General features: G+C 35.5%; 1 protein-coding gene across 2 annotated transcripts in view; it reads left to right on the top strand.

The window, feature by feature from the left end:
- Nucleotides 1-18,031, top strand: part of adgrd1 (adhesion G protein-coupled receptor D1) — a 74,437-nt gene that overhangs the window by 6,525 nt on the left and 49,881 nt on the right. For both annotated transcript variants that reach the window (XM_051118034.1, XM_051118035.1), the window contains 7 exons: nt 2,389-2,565; nt 3,603-3,860; nt 7,472-7,545; nt 11,411-11,572; nt 13,117-13,176; nt 13,441-13,567; nt 16,894-17,001. In XM_051118034.1, the coding sequence (XP_050973991.1) occupies nt 2,389-2,565; nt 3,603-3,860; nt 7,472-7,545; nt 11,411-11,572; nt 13,117-13,176; nt 13,441-13,567; nt 16,894-17,001 (966 nt within the window). The remainder of the gene's footprint in view (nt 1-2,388; nt 2,566-3,602; nt 3,861-7,471; nt 7,546-11,410; nt 11,573-13,116; nt 13,177-13,440; nt 13,568-16,893; nt 17,002-18,031) is intronic.

The following is an 18,031-nucleotide window of genomic DNA, read 5'->3' as shown; positions in this document are numbered from 1 at the left end:
ATTTTTCTGGTTAACATTCCTTGACCCTTTAACTGTCACTTCCATTTTTGAACACAGACATAAAAATGCATTTTCCAGACTTAAATTTTTATAATTCATGAATGAAAGCATTTTGTGATATGATTTTGATGTACATTTTGGTAATGCAATGTCTGATTTTTAAAATGCCTTTCAAAGGATGAATTTTGAGATTTTAAGTTTTGCACTGATATATAATTTCTTATGATTTCTAATATGTGATAGGGAAAAAGGCAACAAAGAAATTCTTTTGTGACTAAGGTCAGAACTCATGTTATCATGTAGATTTTTTACGTTGACGTATATTAATCTATTACGTTTCCTACATAATTTGTAACACAAAAATATGGTAAAATATCTGTTTAGGAGTCGTAGATTTTTCCAACGATGTATAGTTTGTCATGATTAGACTAGGATTTATTTGTAATATGGTGAAGCAAACTTAGGCGTCCCACCTGGGGGACGGTGACAGTTAAAGGGTTAAAAAAAAAAGTTTTAATAATAGTTGTATTATTAGTAGTACTATCGTTACATTAAGTAACTGTCACAGTTTCTTTAAGTTAAACCGATCTTTGATTTTGACAGATTGCTGTGAAGACCTTTAAGTTTCTTTTTGCATATACAGTGCTGCCTAAAAGTTTGTGAACCCTTTAGAATTTTCTATATTTCTGCATATATATGACCAAAAAGATCATCAGATTTTCACACAAGTCCTGAAGGTTGACAAAGAGAACCCAATCAAACAAATGAGATGAAAATATATAGTTTGTAATTTATTTATTGAGAAAAATGGTCCAGTGTTAAATATTTGTGAGTTGCAAAAGTATGTGAATCTCTAAGATTAGCAGTTAATTTTAATGTGAAATAACAGTCCATTTGTTCAGATGTGTTATCAGTCAATAGGATGACGGTCAGGTGCCAGTATATACCCTGTTTTAATTAAAGAACAGGAATTTATCAAAGTCTGATCATGTTTGTGGAAGTGAATCATGGCATGAACAAAGTACATCTCTGAGAACCTCAGAAAAACAGTTGTTGTTGCTCATCCGGTTACAAAAGGTTACAAAACCATCTCTAAACAGTTTGGACTCCACAAATCCACAGTCAGACAGACTGTTTACAAATGGAGGAAATTTAAGACCACTATTACCCTCTCCAGGAGTGGTTGACCAACAAAGATCACTCCAAAGCAAGACTTGTAATAGTCTGCAAGGTTGCAAAGGACCTCAGGGCAACTTTTAAGCACATAATGGCCTTTCTCACATTGGTTAATATTAATGTCCATGAGTCCATCATCAGGAGAACACTGAACAATCATAGTATGAATGGCAGAGTTGCAAGGAGAAAGCCACAACTCTCCAAAAAAAAAAGAAAAACCTTTGCTGTAGGTCTACAGTTTGCTAAAGATCATGTGGACAAGTTAGAGGGCTATTGGGGAAATGTTTTGTGGACGGATGAGACCTAAATTAAACTTTTTGGGTTTAAATGAGAAGTGTTGTTTGAGAAGAGAAAAACACTTCTTTCCAGTAACACGATGGTGGTAGTATAATGGTTTGGGCCTGCTTTGCTGCATCTTGGCCAGAATGGCTTGCCATCATTGATGGAAAAATGAATTCTGAATTATTCCAGCAAATTCTAAAGGAAAATTTTAGGACATCTGTCCGAGAACTGAATCCTAGAAGAAAATGGGTCATGCAGCAAGACAACGACCACAAGCACACAAGTCATTATACCAAAAAATGGTTAAAGAAGAACAAGGTTAATGATCTGTAATCCCTGAGTCAAAGTCCGGACCTTAATCCAATTAAAATGTTGCGGAAGGACCTGAAGCAAGCAGTTCTTAGGAGGAAACCCACCAATATCACAGGGTTCAAGTGTTTCTATATTGAAGAATGGGCTAAAATTCAAGCTGTTGTGCAGGACTGATCAGCGTTACCTACAGTTATTGCTTCAAATAGGGGTCACACCAGATACTAAAAGCAGTGATTCACATACTTTTGCAACTTGGATCATGTTTCTCAGTAAATAAATGACAAGGTATATTTTTGCTCTCATTTGTTTGATTGAGTTCTCTTTGTCAACTTTCAGGATGTTTTGTGTCATATTTATGCAAAATTGTAGAAAATTCAAGATGGTTCACAAACTTTCAAGCAGCACTGTACGACATGATGATAGTTTTTCTCAAAAGAAACAGTGAAATGCTCGTGAAGTGACTCTCAGAGCAGTTCTAGAGATTATGTGTTCACGTACCCATAAAATACTGCGTGCTGTGTTGTGTAGTGTTATTTTCTTCAAAGTTTCTTTGTATTATTGTGTCACAATACCTTGTGCTCATCACTAAAGCTTTATTTAATTCTTACTCCTGGACAGGGATAACTTTTTCCTTCTTCTGGAAAAATAATGATGTAGATTCTCGTTTTGCCATTGCATCCGGAGGTAAAGTCATCTCAAGCGGTTTCTCTGTCTACTCCAACCCTCATGGCGGATATGTGGAGTTCTACACAAGAGGAGACTCCAAGACATGGAAAGCACACATTAAACTTCCAGGTAGGTATGATTTGAGTGTGTGTGGGGAATTTTAGTTCAGGATGTGGAAAGTGCTTAAAGGGTTTGGGAGCCGTAGTATTTTGCCTTATCTTTAAAGCCAAAAAAGTATTTCCCATGCTCTCGAATTTTTGCACACATGGACTCATTTTGAAATAAATTCTGGTTTGGAATTACTTTTGCAGTCTAACCGTAAATATTTTGATATGTAGTTTTGTGCATAATTGTATTGATTACATCCAGATGTCCAAAAGTACTTGAGTCGATAGGCTTCAGAATAAACTTTCTCTGTTGGACTTGACAGAGTGATTATCTCACTGTGAAAAGAAATGGATTTGCGAGTGAAAAAGTAGCTCAAGTCAAATCATTTAGCTGCTTGAGAAAATAATCATTTCTTTCATCTAAAATTTTTCAGTCTTTTGCTGATTTGCGTCAGTTCCAGAAAACATCTTCAGTATCTGGAAGCGTTACGTAGTGTAGTGTTTGTACACTAGCGTTTAAATGATTTCTGAAGGATCATGTGACACTGAAGACGGGAGTAATGGCTTCTGAAAATTCAGCATCACAGGAATGCATTTTAAAATATATTAAAATAGTCAAAAGTCAGAAAATGAACAGGATACTCAAGTATTGTCTCTAGGACTAAAATGTGTTTTACCAAAGCACAAACCAATTCCTCGAAAAGAGAGACATTAAAACATTACGTACTAAGTGGGATGATGCCATGAGACATTCTCCGTGTGCTATTTTATCCCTGGACAGATGAAATGAGCCATTGACAGTTCAGCTCAGAGTTTCTGTGTACCCTGTCTTATTGGCTTCATTATAGGCTGATGAAATCCATTCCACATGCTGCCTCCAGCTCTTAGTTTCTGGTCATTTTAAACTTGTGTTTTATGGACCCAGACACTATGAGTAGATCTGGAAATAATATTGCTATTATCTTTATTTCCAAAGAGTCAGAACATGAAATCTGTGTATGCTTGTTTGAAATTTCATTTGCTCGCTTTCTCTCTCCTGTCATCTCTGCTTTTATCTAGGGCCCTACTGGACACACGTGCTCTTCACATGGACCCAAACGGAGGGCTTGAAGGTCTACATTAATGGGACATTCAGTGTTGGAGCCCCTATAGGAAATGTTTCTTATAACTACGGCGATCCCTATGCCGACCTTGTCATTGGCACGGTAAACACAGGGAATTACAACCACTATGCCACAGGAGCCTTCGATGAGTTTGTGATTTGGGAAAGGGCCTTGTCCCCTCAGGACATCTGGATGTACTACAAAGCAGCCATTGGTTAGTTATTATGGAGCTCATTGTGACTCAAATCTGCTGTCATTGTCATTTCATTTATCTATTAGTTTATTTTCTCTGTGGCAGCCTTCACTTGTCCCAGCAATGTGCTTCCCTGCAGTTGTCAGCCATTGCCGTTGTCCTCGGGGTTTCCCAAATTAGCTGCACTTGGTCTTTGGTGTCTCTGGCTTGTCCCAACTTGCCTTTTAGCAGATAGTAGCACCCTATGCTTTTCAATATATTGAATATTCCTAGTTACTTCTGTCTGTCTTTATTCATTTTATGTACAATAGCAATTAAGCCACTAGACAATTAGATAATTAAGCAATGCTTAAATTTAGTAGCACTTTACAATAAGGTGTCACTTGTAACCATTAGTTGATGTATTAACTAACATGAATGAACAATGAACAATACATTTATTACACTATTTATTAATATTTGTTAATGTTAGTTAATAAAAATACAGTCGTTCACTGTTTGTTCATGTTTGTTCTCAGTGCATTAACCAATGTTAACAAAAACAACGTAATTTTAATAATACATTAGTAAATGCTGAAATTAACATTAACTAAGATTAATAAATGCTGTAGAAGTGTTGTTCATTCTTAGTTAATGTTAACTTTTGTAGATAACTAATGAATCTTATGGTAAAGTGTTACTAAAATATTAAACTTTATTAAAGTAGCATTGCACACGAAACTGATTTGTAAAATTTTTAAATTTACATTACTCTTGAAAAGTTTGGGGTCAGTAAGATTTTATATTCAGCAAAGATGAATTAGAATAATTAAAAGTGACAGTGAACATACAGTACTCATTATGTTACAAGAGATTTCAAAAAGAAAAAATGTTCACATTGTGTTTTCCAGAAAAAAAAGTAAAAATAAAAAATTAAAACTGTTTTCAATACTGATAAAAATAAGAAATGTTTCTTAAAGTAAGAAATCAGCATATTAGAATGATTTCTTGAGTAATGCATTGTCATTACAGGAATAAATTGCATTTAAAAAAAATTGAAATAGAAAATATTTATTTTAAATTGTAATAATATTCCTCAATATTACTGTTTTACTGTATTTTTGATCTGAAAAAAAAAAATCCAGTTGCAAGTAAAGTCTTGGTGAGCATAAAAGACTACTTTCAAAAACACTTAACAGAAAACGAACCAAAAAATAAAATAAAATAAATCTTTCCAATCCCAAACTTTTAAATGATCAATCAGCTAAAATAAATACGAAGAAAAAAGTGCACTTTGAAAGTGCAATTGGTGGAGATCTTGGCTAAAAGTTTGATTTCAGAATGTTCTTTTTGAATGGATAAGAAACATCTGTGATGCTGCCGCTTTGCTTTTTTGCCGTTACTTCTGGTATTATTACCCTGCGTGCAGGTTATTATAGAGAGGAAGCAGCATTTGCAGGCAATTTCCTTCAGAGACACTGGTCTACATTCCACCAGTCCTCAAACGGACCACATTGAAATGCACTGTTGAAATACCATTATATGTTTGTTCTTGTGTATGTGTCCTCGAAGGCAGTTTCGTTGGCTTTGCTTGTAACTGCGCATATCTTTACCTTATATGTATGTGGCGGCGGGACAGGTTTTATATCAGGGTTTTGTTTTCTTTTAAACCGCATGTGTTTGGAACCTCGTTTAGGCATCTGGTTGAAGTTTCTTGCAGGCAAGATGTCTTCAGTGTAGCAAAGACAAATTTTAGCTCCAATAAGGCTACAAATGGTTTCCATCTATCAGAGAGCAGAACAATGTGGTCTTTAACACCTGGAGAATGCTATATGTTAGCATTCCCAATTATCTCAATGCCAGTTGGCAAATTCCCACCAGAATCTGCCAGCATGGGCTAACATGGCCATGCTAATTAGACAAACCTTGAACTTTAAGACAGACCAGACAACACAAAAAGCTTGAAGGCATGCCTTTCCATTACCATATGAAGAAGATTGTATTTTCTTCCAAAACTAATAAAAGAAAATTATATTAAGTACAGTACCCTACTGGTCATCTGAAAGGTCAGACCTGGAGTGATTTAAAAATCCTTAAAGGATTAGTTCACTTCCAGAATAAAAACTGGATGTCATCCAAAATGTTTATGTATTTCTTTCTTTAGTCAAAAAGAAATGAAGGTTTTTGAGGAAAACATTTATATACTTTTTAGCCACAAATGCTTGTCTTGCACTAGCTCGGCCTCACACACGTGTGACGTAGACGGATGTACCGACCCAGCGTTTACAAAGCGAACGTGCAAAGAAAGTCAAACGCCCTGTAAAAAAAAAGGTAAAACAACGATGTTGGACAATTTTGAAGTTGAAGGAGAAAATGAGATTGAGTTTTTCTATCTACCCTACATTTTTGATCCAAAGTACACAAACGAAGAAATACTTTTCCAACTTTTTCCAACGTGATTATACAGTGCGTGAGCTAGTGCATCGCAGAGCTACTGCAAGATGAGAATTTGTGGTTAAAAAGTATACACATTTTAATTTTGTTTTAGAAAATGACCAATCGTTTTGGTAGATAAGACTATTATTCCTCAGCTGATATCGTGTAGAGCCCTTTGAAGCTACATTATAACTGCAGTTTGGACCTTCAACCTGTTGATCCCCATTGAAGTGCTCTATATGGAGAAAAATGGAATATTAACATAAAATCTGGAATATTAATTTCTTTTTGACTGAAGAAAGAAAGACATGAACATCTTGGATGACATAGGGGTGAGCAAATTATCAGTAAATGTTTATTCTGAAAATGAATTAATCCTTTAAACTAAGATACATAAACTGGAGAAGTAAAATTGCTGAATAGTTTTTCTTCTTCATCTTTTAAGCATTAAGTGTTTCTCAAACAGTAATATCCAGAAATAAAATTTGAATTAAATACCCTCTCTCCAATATCTTAGTTTCAAAATAAATTCATATCTCAACCATTTTGTTTCTCAAGTAACTTATTTAAACTTTTATGGTTGCTACTTTACAGTTTAGTAGTTCCATAAAGCTTCCATACTGGCAATTTAACAAGTGTGGATCCATGGCTCTTTTAAAGAGGAATGATAGTGATTATGTAGGTCGATTTTGGCACTGTGGAGGTGGTTTTGGCCATCACTTTAAAACTGTGAAATATATCCTTTCAGAGCGCTGACTGTTAGCCACTGTTAAGGATAAAGACCTTTTGTTAATGATAAAAAAACATGTTGTTGTTAAAGAAGAGAAAATCTACTGTTGTTTTGCTCACGTCCAGCTGTAATAGGCTCTAATGAGGGGCATAGTACAGAGTCATTAAAGAGCTGCTTTGCCAGGGGCCCTATAAACCAGCCTCACTGCAACTGACATGTGCGTTCGGGGAAAGGTATCACATGTGCCTTTCCAGCAGGTGTGAACTATTTGTTCCATGAGAGGAAGAGAATTTGTTCAGAGCTCTTTACATCTTGGCTTCTGTGCATAGCTTTGATGTCATATAAATAATTATTATCACAGCATTACATTTTTACAAAATGATTCTAGTATTTTTTTAATGATTGTGTTCCTATTTGATTATTCTCATTTATTATATTTGTATTTTAATACATTTGCACAGCATGTAATTTATTTTTGTCACCACAGATGAGAATGTGATGTCCACCTTCCCAACCGAAGCATCCATCAATGTCACTGCTGCAACAGATCCTCAGTTAAAGGTAAATTCTTCTGACCTGAGGTCACCCGTTGGACTTGAGTCAGGACTGTTGTCTCCCTAACCAGAGGAGTGTAGAAAGATAACAGCAGAAATACAACTTCATTATATGTGTGACCCTAGACCACAAAACCAGTCTTAAGTAGCACAGGTATATTTGTAGCATTGTATGGGTCAAAATTACAGATTTTTCTTTCATGGCAAAAATCATTAGGATATTAAGTAAAAACAGGACAATATTTGGCCGAGATACCGAGGGTGCAAAAAAATCAAAATACTGAGAAAATTGCCTTTAAAGATGTCCAAATTAAGTTCTTAGCAATGCGTATTACTAATCAAAAATTAAGTTTTGATATATTTACAGAAGGAAATTTACAAAATATCTTCATGGAACATGATCTTTACTTAACATCCTATGATTTTTGTCATAAAAGAAAAATCAATAATTTTGACCCATACAGTATATTTTTGGCTATTGCTACAAATATACTTGTGCTGCTTAAGACTGGTTTTGTGGTCCAGGCTCCGTCTCTGCTGAATGGTACTAATTTAGACATCCTATTTATTTGGCGTATTGACTTTTGAATAACTCTTTATATAGCTGTGATTGTATCTATATGCACAAGAATATTCATATTCCTACCTTAATCAGATTTCAACTGTCATTTTCAGTGTCGTTTTTAAACAGTCTTGTCTCCCTTTGACTTCCATTTGTGAGCCTGGACCACAAAATCAGTCAAAAATACATTGTATGGGTCAAAATTATATATTTTTCTTTTATGCCAAAAATCATTAGGATATCAAGTAAAGATCATGTTCCATGAAGATATTTGTGATCCTGGACCACAAAACCAGTCATAAGGGTCAATTTTTACTACCGTAATTATATCAAAACTTTTGTTAATTAGTAATATGTGTTGCTAAGAACTTCATTTGGACAACTTTAAAGGCGATTTTCTCAATATTTAGATGTTTTTGCACCCTCAGATGCCAGATTTTCAAATAGTTGTATCTCGGCCAAATATGTCCTATTCTAACAAACCATGCATCAATGGAAAGCTTATTTATTCATCAGCTTTGAGATGACGTATAAATCTCAATTTAAAAAAATTGACCTTTATGACTGGTTTTGTGGTCCAGGATCACATATTTCTATAAAGCAACTAGTTAAGAGACCGTAAAATAAAGTGTTACCAAATATTCCCCAGAAAAACACAGAAACTTTGAGGGCAGTGATTTAGTTTGACTAATGTATGTAAATGCATTGCAAACACATCTGTAGTGATGCGTAAGCACTGACCCGTTTAGCTTCTCTCTCAGCAATAGTAAGAAGTGCGGTGAATTCACTAGTATCTAATTACGAAACATGTTTGTCTTTGGTTTCTGTTAGTTTGATTAATTGAGTTCACTGAAACGACCACAAGTACAAGGCGGGATTTCTCACTCATCAGCCTTAATCAAAACCGTCCCGGCCTGGCTAGATTAACTGCAATGAAATCTGTTTTTGGAGTTTAAGATTCATGAGTTTGCTTAAGCAAAATAACAACTAAAAATCCCCCAAAATACACTTTGTCAACCTTGAAGGTTACGTGTGTAATTTATTTATATGTCACCACTGTCAGCTAATTGCAAAAGAAACATTCTTTTCTAGCAGTTGGATTTTGTCAGTGTTATTTAAGCATCGTTGATATGCTACTATAGTTTCTGTTTTATTTTAATTTTAAAGTTTCAGTAATTTTGTTGTGTTTTTATCATTTGTATCACCCTTTATGGTAAGTTTTACGTTTTAGCTTGTATTAAGTTTAGCTTTTTAGTTTTAGTGGTAACACTTTACAGTAAGGTTCATTAGTTAACAGTAGTTAACTACTTTAGTTAACATGAGTTAATGAGCAATACTTCTATAGCATTTATTAATCTTAGTTCATGTTAATTTCAGCATTTACTAATGCATTATTAAAATCAAAAATTGTGCTTGTTAACATTGGTTTATGCACTGTGAACTAACAGTGAACAACTGTATTTTCATTAACGAACATTAACATAGATTAATAAATACTGTAATGTATTGTTCATACATTGACTAACATTAACTAATGGAACCTAAGTGTTACCGTTTTACTTTAATTTAAACTAAACAACAATTAGAAATGTTGACTTGGCAACTAGCGGAAATAAGTTTAATTTGTTTATATTGTATTTCATTTTTAGTTATCCCAAACCATCATCCAGTCTGCCATTGGTCAACCAAAGAAAGTTAGTCCCGCCTCAAACTCACGTCATTGGTTGAGCCAATGTTTTTATATGAGTTGCTCAAACAAACATTTTTCAAGGCAATCAGTCTACTTTTCTTAGAAACCATTCACGCAGAATATTTGTAACGCAGGGCAGTGGATTTTAAAAAAAAACTAGGTCTATGCTTTTTAAGTTAAACTTAAAGTTGAACGGTGTGTCATGTGAGACATCGTAAAAGATGCAATGCGCAATGGTTAAAGACGTCTGTCCAATGTATGTTTACATAGAAAAACAAGGTAAAAACAGGGCGGTTGAGTGTAAAATCGTGTTCTGTGTGAACAACCCCTTACAGTTGTTACTGCATATTAAGCTGGGATGCAGGAAAGTATTTAATTGATTGACATTTCTTGAAATAATTGCACACCTTTGGAAATGTGAGCATATGGAGAACAGCGGTCACCGAGAGCAGTACACTCAGACTGTTGACTTCATTTGAATGCTAATAAATTAAGTTAGCCATTCAAGACACTGACATGTCCTCTAAAGGCTCTCAGCGGTGTTTGACACACCTTCTTTTACAGGCCCTTAATCTGTCTGCTCAGACTTCTTCCCTGCGCAGTAATTAAATGGAGTGAACGAATGCACACACACACACACACAACAGGGCCTCCCAGACTACACCTCACACACCCTTGGATGATTAGGTGTTATGAAGCCAATGCAGACATCGCTCTGGGACCATCCATATGCGTATAGACACACACACCCTTGGCAGGCGTACAAGAGCACAGCAGGAAATGAGGTGGAGGCTGAAGCTGTAAACACAAACAAATTCAGCTCTTTTGGAACTATTGTTTCCCCCCAGACTCTGAGAAAATGGAAAGAAATCAGAGATTGAGCATTCGCGCAAATGACAACACTGGCTGTTATTGAATAAGGAGGTCAAGTAGAAGAGAAAATTTTCCGTATTGGCCTCTCATAGGGTATGGATGAAAAAATAAGACTTTAAACAACTAGTTTTTAGGTTCTTTCTTCAGATTTCTTTGGAAAGTTCAAGTCAAACTGGCGTTCGGCTTTGTCGTCGAAATTGACATTCACAAATCCCTGGAGAATGAGATTTAATTAAATCATTTCAGCTTTACTGTAAGCACCAGCTATTCTGATGCTTGTTGTTGAAATGATTCTATTAAATTATAGGAAACCACAAAAACGCCTTTATATTTTGAATGTCAATTCCAAGCCACACAGAGCCATTACATGTGATTGTGGGTAATTTTATGGAGTGCTGTTGACACATATCCGCTTTTTGTGTGTGTGTGTGTGTGTGTGTGTGTACTTGTTTTTGCTACATTGTGGGGACCAAATGTCCCCACAAGGATAGTAAAACCTGAAATTTTTGACATTGTGGGGACTGGCTTGAGGTCCCCATGGGTACAAAAGCTTATAAATCATACAGAATGAGATTTTTTTGAGAAAGTAAAAATGCAGAAAGTTTTCTGTAAGGGTTAGGTTTAGGGGTAGGGTTAGGGTAAGGGGATAGAAAATACAGTGTGGACAGTATACAAACCATTGCACCTATGGAGAGTCCCCACAAAGATAATAAACCAGACATGTGTGTGTGTGCGTGTGTGTTACAGAGAACTACGGAGATGCCCCGACCTGCCTCCACAAACCTGACAGAGAAAGTTCAGAGGCTGCAGGACCCCATGCGGTTACAAACGCTGGACCTCCTTCAGTCTCTATCATTTAACCTTCCAAACAAGACTATACCTCAGGAAACAGCCAACAATCTTACACAGGTAAAGATAGGAAGTTTGAGGGTTTTGGAAATCACTGAGATAAAATAAATGAAGTATTTCCTGCACTGTTTTTAGGTCACTAATCAAAGAAGTACATTTGTGACATTAGCTGGGTTTCCATCCAAAGTTGAGAATTTATCTTATGTGCGAAGCTGAAATATCGCATAAAACATTTGCAAATAAGCGCTGTTTCCATCAGCGAGTCACTTCCTGATAAACTGGCGCTAAATATCAGTAAGAAAAGTAGGAGAAGCCACTGATTATAAGAATTTTCATATATAATAAATTACAAAACACAATAAATGCGGTCATTGCTTTTGGAGGTGGATGCCTGCAGTTTGGGAGCGCAGTCGTGTTAGAGTTCTGGGAGGAAATTATACAGAAATACTTTGACGACAGACTGTGTTCAGGCATTTCAGGATGACCATAACATTTGATATGCTCTGCAACGAGATCCGTCCACTGGTTAGTAAGGTTATGCCGTCCCATAGCGCAAAGTCACATGACTTCTTTTGATGCGCGTAGAGGAATTTATTCGGAAAATGCATTTCCATCTCTCATTTTTTACATTAACTCTTTTTCACATAAGTCAAAAACCACCTCAAGCGAGCATAAAAAGTTTTTTCCAAATTAAGGGGTTTCTTTTCAAAATTTGGCGTTTCCATCACTCATGTCTTACGCAATACTTCAAAAATGTGCATAAAAACAGGATGATGGAAACGTGATTGTGTGATTATTTTTACAGATGTCGTGCTTCTATCGAAGCACAAAATTCTTTGGAACATTTTCAAATCTAATTTAATGTTACCTTTTTAATTTACATTTCAGTCAAATCATCACGCTGAATCATTTGTCATGAAAATACTGTATTAACACTGCTGTTCAAAACTGAGGATACACTAGCATTTTCCAGTAAATACAGTTTTGTTTTGTTTTGTTTTGTTTTGTTTTTAATGAAAGAAATAATACTTTTTTTATCAAAGACAAGTTAAATTCATCAACAGTATCAACAGTGACAGTAAACATTTATAATATGATTTTAAATAAATGCTATTCTATTTTAACTTTATATTAATAAAAAAATCACAAAAATTTATTTAGCATTTTAACACTACTGTTTTCAACACTGATGATAAAAATGTTTCTTGAGCACAAAATCAACAATTAGAATTATTTCTGAGGAATCATGTGACACTGAAGTAATGATGCTAAAATTCAGCTTTGCACCACAGGAATATATTACATTTTAATATTTATGACAACAGAAAAGTAATAAACTGTTATTTTAAATTGTAATAATATTTTGCAGTATTACTATTTTTACTGTATTTTTTAATTTTAATTCAAATGGAGTGAATGCAGCCTTGGTGAGCATAAGAGACTTCTTAAAAAGTCTTCTTTTTTTAATCTTACTGATTCCAAACTTTTGAACAGTAGTGTAAATTACAGTGGGAAAAAAAGAAGCATTTTCATTGTTTCTTTTGGAGTTAACACAAGCACGCACACGTTTTTAACTATGCCTTATTCTGCTCTGCTTGTTTTAGTCTCTACTGAAGAGCGTGGATGAGGTCATAACCGCCAGCGACTGGAGAGAAAATGATGAGGTATGTTTAATGGATAGATTGATGATTGGAAAGATAGAAAGATTCTATCAGCCAGTTCATTCATGAGTAGGTCCAGATGAATCTGTAGACTTTTTCTGCATTTCAGCGGTTCCTTTGAGGGAGAATATTTAGAACTGAAAGAATTCAAACATGCTAAAATATGTTAAATGGAGCTGAAGGTACTACTGAATCATCAGGTTCTTATTTGTGTAAACTCAGTGAGCCGTAATATGCTTTGGACTTGTCTTTTGTCATGGTAAACAGTGGAGTCCAGTGGTCAGTGGGCTGGTGGAGACGGTGGATAAAGTAATGGTGCATATGGCCTCCAAGCTTCGGTCTGGCCCAGATGCAGAGGCTCCTCTGGCTATAGGGGGCAAGAGCTCTGTAGCAGGTCAGTACACGCTCCAAAACACTTCTTCAAACTTTAATTTCTAGAATATCTGTTCCTAGAAATTCACACTTCCTCCCCTTCCTCTACATACATGACTGGCTTGAAGTATGTGGAGTATGTCCAAGTATGCCCATAGGATGTTCTCATAGGAACGGGGTGTGCGTCACTATGTACAATTAGGCCTGACTGAAGGAACTTGAGGTTTGAGACAAGAAACATGACTTGAAAAAGCTAAATAGACATATTTAACAGCTGCTTCCTATTATGTTTCTTCAGTTACTTTATCCTACATATGTTACATTTTTGTAATGAAATAATTGAAATGAATGAATTAATTTTGACTATTTCCTAACAATTAAACAAATCTTCTTTTTTTCCAAAAAGTTAATTTATTCCAAGATGCGATACGTTTAAAAATATATGAGAGACAGTTAGAACAAGATTTATTTTAACTGAACTTAAGTAGTGAGAATTACCCCTAGTTAACAAATCACACACAAATATGCATGTCTATCATGTCTTTTGAGAAAAAAAAAGATGGAACATGAAATGAATTAGATATGGGCTGTAACATCGCTTGATCTGCTCTGTGCAGATGTAACATGATAAATCTCATTACAGTCTCAATTCTGAATCAGGCCCTCTGAGATTTTATGCTTTAGGGTCAACTATGTCTCTGATCCTCCCTTTGCTATGATAAAACTGTGTGAGAGAACCAAAGGTCACTTGAGAAAACGTTTTGAGTTGCATGAGCTATTTTTAAGCTTCACCTTTACAGTCAGTGAATGAAGCTTAAATAAACACAAGATCACAGATTAAAAAAAAAATAAAAAAATAGAGAGAACGACGAATCACCCAAGAACAAGAGATGTTGAGAAAGAACTTTCCATGATATTATTCGAATGGCACTCCGCAGTAACTTTTAATAGCATGTACTATATCAGTTAATTTCAAAATTCTCTGTGCCAGCTTTAATATCACTGCCAGTTTTAATTTACTCACCCCCCCCTTGTCATCCAAGATGTTCATGTCATTCTTTCTTCAGTCGTAAAGAAATTATGTTTTTTTAAGCAATTAAGCAATGTTCTCCATATAGTGGACTTCTATGGTGCCTGTGAGTTTAAACTTTTAAAAAGCAGTTTAAATACAGCTTCAAAGGGCTCTAAACGATCTCGGTCGGGGAAGAAGGGTCTTATCTAGCAAAACGATTGGTTATTTTATTTGAAAAATTTACAATTTATATACTTTTTAATCTCAAATAGCTCTGCATGAACTCTGTGTATTCCGGTTTAAGACAGTTAGGGTATGTCGAAAAACTCCCATCTCTTTTTTCTCCAACTTCAAAATCATCCTACATCGCTGTTTTAACTTTTTTTGTAAAGGGCGTTTGGTCTTCTTTGCACGCTCACATTGTAAACACTGGGTCGGTACTTCTGCAGCGATGTACGACAATTTAGAAGTTAGAGGAGAAAATTGAGATGGGAGATTTTTTGACATATCCTAACTGTATTGAAATGGAATACACAGAGTTCACACAGAGCTAGATAAGACCAGCGTTTCAATAAAAATTGTTTCAATAGAAAAGACCCTTCCCTCTCAGCTGGGATCGTTTAGAGCAGTCCACTCCTGAAATGTTTTCCTTAATAAAAAATAATTTCTTTATGACTGAAGAAAGAAAGGCATGAACATCTTGGGTGACAAGGGGGAGAGTACATTATCTGTAAATTTTTGTTCTGGAAGTGAGCTTCTCTTTTAAGTTACACTGTCCTGTTATGTTCACCACCTTTTTTTTTTTTTTTTTGTTAAAAATACATTAAAAAAATATTGTGAAAAACTGTTTTCAATGGATCCCCCGGTATTAAGACTTGTGTGGCTTAATAAAACATAAACAATGTTTTTTACTGAAATATGTAGTAAAAAAAAAAAATGAAAGATTTACGTTATTTAAAAAATCCACATCGTTTTATACATATTTTAGACTATCAGGGGCGCTTTTATTTCGATGATGTAAAATAGTTCTCTCAATAGTTCACTCAATGAGCTACTGGCACTACCTGAAGCTTTCTTTACTGCAGCACAACTTGGAATAAGCAACTTGGTAAATAAAATACTGATACGATTACCACAGCTACTGAGTCTACAGTAGTCTACAGTAGTGTAGACTTAAACCAAATGCTGTACCATTGTTTTTCAAGGAGTCTAAACACCCTGGATATTGAGTGAAATCTATGCTGAGAAACTCCTTTAGTGGCTGCGACCTCACGATAAGCGTTCCTTGTCTCTGCCGTTTGTAATCTCTTTCAGTAGCTGTATTCTACTAAAAGCCTCAGAGGCATCAGGGCTAAAATTTAGAAAACAAAGACGTGGGTCTTTAGGTAGTTTTATTCGTCCACAGGCATCTTCCCCTTCTTTTCTCCTTTTCTTATCGCTAGGAAAGCAGTGAAGACTTACATCGATTCTCTTGTTGTCCTTCGACTGAAAATTACAACCAAAGTCCGCACAATGCGGCATCGTATCTGTATTTTATTTTTTCGAGTTGTGTTGCGGTAAAAATAGTAACAGTAGCTCACCGAGTGCAACCATTTTACATCATCAAAATAATGGCGCCCCCCCTAAAGTCCAAAATATGTATAAAACAATGTGGATTTTTTTAAATAACGTAAACTTTCATGGGTTTTCTAATACATATTTCAGTAAAAAATATTTATATTATATTGAGCCATACAAGTCTTAATACCCGGGATTCTCTTCCAGTTTGAATATATTTTAAAATGTAATTTATTTCTGTGATAGCAAAGCAGAATGTTCTTCAGTGTCACGTGATCCTTTAGAAATCATTATAATATGCCAGTTGCGGTGCTTAATATTTTTGTGGAAACTATGACGTGTTTTTTCAGAATTAGTTGATTTAATGCATTTACTTAAAATATACTGTAAATCATTCATAATATAAATGTCTTTGCTGTCTTTTTTGACATAAAACAATGCAATGTAGCTTTCAAGTATAAAAAGTAATAAAAATAAGTTACAAATGACAAACAACAGAGCTTATATACAAATGGAGTAAACAGTATTGACTGTGTTTACATTAATACCTCACAAAGAATTGCACCAAAATGTGCACACGTGTAGTTGCTTGAGTAATCTATGTGAGATTTTGTAACAAGCTGGCTTTCAGATGTTGTGCAGTGTCCAAATACAGTCAGTACTCAGTACCACTGACTTGGCACCAAAATGCTAGTCCTTTTTTTTGACTTTCTAGGAAGTGATGCAATAACAAAGAAACAGTAAACATACATCTTTTTTTTGTTTTCAAATGTGTCTAGATTACTCTCTGATGAAGATCCCTCAGAACTACAACCTGCAAAGCTACCGGTTCCCTACACAAGGAAAGAGTTACATCTCAGTACCAGGAGAAGCTCTCACGATGCAATGTGAGTATGTCTTAAAGCACAAAACCCTAAATTCTGGTGTTGATCCATGTCTTGATCCTGCAGATTTACGTTAATGAGTGTTTACTATAAGGGTAGGCACATTTGATTTGATTTCATTTAGTGATTTCACCAGACCAGAGCGCAGGTTATCCTGTGCCACCCTGGAGAACAGTGCCCGTCTATGTCGCGTATTGCCATCCGGCACTGACTAATGGGATAAATCATGCTTAAAGTAGCAAACTTTAATGCTTTTCCACTCGCTTGACCACAATTAGCCATAATGTGCATAATGGAACAAACAAAACCTGAACTGGAGTATACACATATGAAATGGAATGGATTGCTAAACAAACTGCCAATCATATTTTCTTTTTTGAATAGAAGGTTGTTGTTCTGAATCATTCCTACCCCATTTAAACCCTGATTATGAGTAAATGTGCGCACACACTTCTCATTGCTTTCGGACACCTCAGGCTGGGGTGAAAGAACACGTTGTTTTCATAAGAGGAGAATAAGGGACATTTATTTGTTGTCTGTTTATTTGTTGTTTATGGCTGAAAAGGACAATGCAATCAACTCTGCTGCTCGTTGACGAAAACTGTCAATCACTCAAACTGTCAATCACTCAAACCCCTCAAGGAGAGTTTCATTAAAAACAGAGAAAGTGTGTGCGCTTGCCCATCTTTTACGTATAAATGCGAGCAAGAGTTGAAGAGCGAGTGTTGCAATGTTTCCCATGTGGCGGCGGTAATTATGAGGGCATTAAACGTTTTGTTTGTTTGACACCATTTTGGGGTCAGCTCCCCTCAGCTCCTCTGGCACCGTGCTGAACCTGAGCCCCGCTCTGTTCATTATAAACAGTTTTAATAATCTATTAAAGCTCTATTATCAGAAATGGCACATAAACGCTAGCGCTGGCATTAACGTGCCACTGAACCGCTTCTGCTGTGCAGCCGGACATATGGTACACTTCATTAACAGAACCTAGCAGAGCTTTTATACGCCAATTAAAGACCGCGAGAGAAGGAGC

This window comes from Labeo rohita, chromosome 8 (assembly GCF_022985175.1).
Source record: "Labeo rohita strain BAU-BD-2019 chromosome 8, IGBB_LRoh.1.0, whole genome shotgun sequence".
Taxonomy (NCBI): domain Eukaryota; kingdom Metazoa; phylum Chordata; class Actinopteri; order Cypriniformes; family Cyprinidae; genus Labeo; species Labeo rohita.
The sequence above is the reverse complement of the archived record's forward strand: the minus strand, read 5'-3'. Positions and strand labels throughout refer to the sequence as shown.